Source organism: Limulus polyphemus, unplaced genomic scaffold, assembly GCF_000517525.1.
Source record: "Limulus polyphemus unplaced genomic scaffold, Limulus_polyphemus-2.1.2 Scaffold10389, whole genome shotgun sequence".
Classification (NCBI taxonomy): Eukaryota; Metazoa; Arthropoda; class Merostomata; order Xiphosura; family Limulidae; genus Limulus; species Limulus polyphemus.
In genome coordinates, this window is record NW_013675999.1 from 2403 (window position 1) to 7186 (window position 4784).

At 30.1% G+C, this 4784-nt stretch overlaps 1 protein-coding gene across 1 annotated transcript in view; it reads right to left on the reverse strand.

Annotated features, from left to right (window-relative positions):
* Nucleotides 1–2726: 2726 nt before the first annotated feature.
* The window catches only part of LOC106476365 (charged multivesicular body protein 5-like), an 11513-nt gene continuing 9455 nt past the window's right edge, over nt 2727–4784 (reverse strand). Inside the window, exons 7-8 of the mRNA XM_013937024.2 lie at nt 3923–4044; nt 2727–3589 (exon numbers count right to left, since the gene is read on the reverse strand). Of these exons, the coding sequence (XP_013792478.1) occupies nt 3539–3589; nt 3923–4044 (173 nt within the window). The 3' untranslated portion in view covers nt 2727–3538. The remainder of the gene's footprint in view (nt 3590–3922; nt 4045–4784) is intronic.

A 4784-nucleotide genomic window follows, 5' to 3' on the forward strand; every position in this document is an offset into this window, starting at 1 on the left:
AAGTTATATTTGGAAAGAATAAACCAGTTTTATTAAGTAAGGACTTGTGTCGCTAAAGTTTTGTCGGAACGAATTTACGGGAAATCAATTAACAAACGGAGACGTAACAATATCATCACAAAACTGAATACAATAATTAGCACATATAACTTATAACAGTACAAAAACTGCACATCTACATAATCAATAACAAGTTCAACATATAAAAAGAAAGATAACGTGTAAAGCAATTAGTGGATAGCCACTAAATGTGGACTACATGGTTGGTGTCATTGTATGAAAGTTGTTTATGATATAACGTGTGGCTGATGCTCTTGTACGTATATAAGAGAAAAATGCTAGTCTATGCCTAAGAGAATATCTGAACAAGTACGTAATATCCAAAATCTCAATATTATTGCTAAGTAAGATGATCCATTATGTGTTTGTATGTGTGTTAGTATCCATAACCAAGAGTTTCCTGGCTCGATTACTGTAATGTTTGGTAACCGGAAACTGTCCGACGGTGTATATGGGCTATTTTGTTTTAGGATTTTTGCCCGAAAAAAAGGAATAAAGACACCCTGAAATACGGACACATTTTTACTTTTTCATAGATTTTGAAATTAAAGTCACAATTAATTAACCAGTTGAATGAGTAAATTATTACTTTTCAAAAAGCAGGGAATGCAATTAGCATCTAATGATGTCACTGTGAATTTTATAACAAAAGAAATAAGGAAGGGGAACATTATCTAATATTGCCCTGTTAGATATACACGACAGTTCATTTTAAGTTTAATACGAGTGCAGCATTTAGTTTTTATTGTGCAAGTGTTAAAAGCAAGTTATTTTATAAGTGATAGTTATGATAAGTTTGCTCATATAACTGTTTACAAATCATTTATTGTATAGTTCAATTGTTGTGAATTGATGTCATGTTACTCGAACCTTCTGAATTTTTCTCATTGCTTTAAGTGAGTAATATTACATCGTAAAGTCTCTTAAGATTGTAGAAAGTACTAGGCCTCAGTCGAGCAATATATATAGTGCAGGGAAGTAAGTTAGTGAAAATAAAAGTGAAGTTAGACTGCGTCCTTGTGAATTTAACCATAAAGAGCATATAATGGCACTTTCTAAAGTGAAAATATCACCGCTTCTGTTGGAATGACCTCTAGTCTTTCACTGCTAAATTAGGGACTGCTAGCACAGATAACCCTCGTGTAGCTTTGCGCGAAATTCATAACAAACCTAACGATAATAAAACTAAAAACGTTTCACTTTTACTCTTAGGTAAAGCTGTAATAAACATTTCAGGCCAATAGCTCACGTGACGTTTACGTAGTCGAGCGCAAATATTTTGGTCAAAATGGAGCGTTTTTTGTTGAATAACTTTGCACATGTGGCTTATATTTAGACCAAATTTTATACCTAATTGCAGGTTTTAAAGATCTATCAGTGTACCAAATTTGAAAGAAATCCATGAATGTTCACTGTGTTTTTCTATCTTCGGTTCGAAGGAAGAGAAATAGGAAAAAATCAATCAAAATTGGAGATTTTATATCTCGTGTATTTTTTAATGGATTGCCTTAATTTGGTATGTGAAGTTGGAGTTCAGTAGAGCACATCCATTGAAAATATTTGATAGTTTGGATTACCACAGTCCGAGCTACAGAAATTGAAAAATTGTTAAACTATCACTCCTCTTAATAACACGCAGATTGTTTTAGCCGCACGACACACATCATATGTCTTGATACCATGTAACAGCATCTTGAAATAATCATTCTACAGTAAAGATATTTCTCCTCACAAAATTTTAACTTCTGTAGAGTAGGGGGGGGGGGTTGACTTGTATACATTCCCTCCTTACCAATTCTTGAGTACTTTTTTTTTACTTTTCTATGAATTAAAAATTCCTTTTAAAAATTGCAAGAATTTTGTTAGAAGTTGTATTTATTACTGTTTCTATAGTTACCATAAATTCACATATACATCACAAGAATGTACATGCACCCCCACCCACCCCAAAACAAACCGTCTGAAGTTTTCAAAAATGTGTCTTAAAAATTCCTACACAAATTTTTAATGTTTTTATGATGGTTTGCTGAATTATATTTTATGATTATTGTGAAAAGTACAAAACATTATACTTTCTGATATTACAGAGTTATTTTCACCAAAGGTAAAATTGAAAACATATAATGTATGACTAGAGGCCTAATGCATTATTTCATTCACAGCAGAGGGTGCTGTGAACCACGGTTTCACCTATTATAGGCCACTTATAATGGTGATGTTTATGGAGTTCCTAAGTCCTTTTCAACTCACCTAAGTTAACTTAGATTACATGTTGTAATGTGCAATTAAAAATTAACTACAATTTGTCAATTCTGAAAGAAACTGGTGAAAGTCATTAAAAAAAACGTTTTATCACAATCCTTTGTTGACAAGACTTTAATAAATATATTGAGATAATTTCAGTTCCTAATCAAATGAAAAATTCTTAAAATTAAATTTCCTATATCACTATAATAGTTTTTAAAACAAATTATTTTAGAACTTGGTTACAAAAACGAATTTCTGACAATTAGAAGACACAAATATAATTAAAACCACAATGGTAAAACTCATAAAAAAAAAATGTCTTACAAGTTGCTTCAGTAAAAACAATATTAGATTTTCAAATAATTTCTATTACTTGTGTGTATAAGATATAATTGTTCCCGCGAAAGAAAAGTTAAGCCTTTTTGCACATATTAAGCATCGGCTACTTTATTTAATAAAATAATCAAATGACTGATACAAATAATATTTTACTAAGTTTAAAAGTACACTTTTGTTTTGTCTACAGTGCCATCTTGAATTTCTTATATAACGTGAACTTATGTTTCATATTACAATAGTTTATCTTGAATTTTTGTAATATAATGAATTCCATCAGTTTCTTTTCCTACTTATTAAGGTAAAATAAATTTTGAAATTTAACAATCTTGTTTGAAAATTAATTAGAAAATTGTTTTAAAAAATATCAAACACAAAAATAAACCAGTTCTCAGAAACACAAATCTCTGTATCCAGTTTAAAATGAAGAAATTAATAACAACGTTCGTGGTTTTTATATGATTCACTTATAGTTGATGTCACAAAATACATCGACTTTTTTATTAAATATCCGATGTCAATATATTAACCAACAAGAAATCACAAAACACTTTTGTAGAACAATGCTTACATTCAACCTTCCAAACAAAAGTTTGTTTTTTAACATAGAGAACAGATAAACCGAAAATACAAGTGTACAGATATCACTAAAAAAAAATCTTGATTGTTCTGATCGGGAATTTTAAAGTACCCAAAATGCATTCTTTAACATCTTTCTTTGACTTTAACAATATCGTAATTGAAGAAAAAGTATTCATTGTATCGGTATTATTATTAACGTACTTTCAATGTGAATAGTATGGGAAAAATATTCTGGCTGTAAAAATCAAGCATCCTATTAATTATGTACAGTTCACGAGGATATCAGCTCGTAACGAAGCGGATATTTCTGAAATTATGAAGCAGGTATCTTGGGCAATCCAAACTCATCCACCAAAACTCCTTCCTGCAAAATTAGAAAATAATGCTAAAATATGTATTGAGGTAACAGTTTTCAAAACAAGAAATTCATTTTCACACATTCTCTTGGTACTGAAACCATTATCCTGTGGGAACCAGGTTAATGCCGAATAAACTTTAACACATTTAAAGTAATTCTTTCACATCCCGTCTTTAGTTTATTTATTAACAAAATATATTGGATACTTCCAGAATTTCAACCAATAAATTACTAGTACCTACTGAAATCTTTACAAATATTTGAAACTGCTTACACAAATCTGCTGTATAATGAATCTTTCGTCTTTCAAATAAAGATATTATGGAAAAAGCCACTAACCTGATTTGTAGCTATGGTTTCAGATCCAGGTTCTCTAGTAGGAGCATTTGGTGCTTTAGATGCTTCATCCAGATATGAAGTGTCTTCGTCTAGAGCTATTTCATCACCCAAAGCATCAAGCTCTGCAAAATCAAAAACCTTGTAACCATTCTGTGCTTGTTATAGTTTTCGTGCTACAACTTTTAAATTGGTAAGCGAATGTTAACAAAATTTGGCAGATTATTAGTAAACATTATAATGCTATAATACTCAAAATATCAATTTTTTTATTAAGTCTTAAGGTTTGTAAAGCAATGTTTTTCTCATGCCTTTTTTTCTTTTAGAATGTTGCCTATCCAACATGCAAATTAATTTTCATTTTAAGATTAAAAATACTTTTGTGCATCAGAAAATTTCCAAATTTCACATGCAAAATCTTTATAATGTCCAGATAGTTATCAAATGTTTCTTAAGAAAAACACTTTATATTTTATCTGTTATTTTCAGTAACGAATCTCTGTATGGGTTTGGTCGATTTGACCGATCTCGTAACCAGGTTAAAACAACTAGAAAATAAATATAAGCTATGCCTTTTTTGTTCTAGAATGACTACAAATTATAACACGAAAACACAAATGTTCAGACTAAATAGCTTAAATCTCGTAACATTATATATTTATTATTTTTATTATACTGACCTTTCAACCATGCCAGGCTGATAATACAGAAGTTACAATGATGCAGCACACGTGCCCTCATGTTACTGTACCCAATAATACAAAACTAACCTTTATTCTTTACAAAGTGACCCATCTTGGCTGTGTTTCATAAAATACAGTCCATTTGAATTATCATACCTTATATATATATATATATATATATA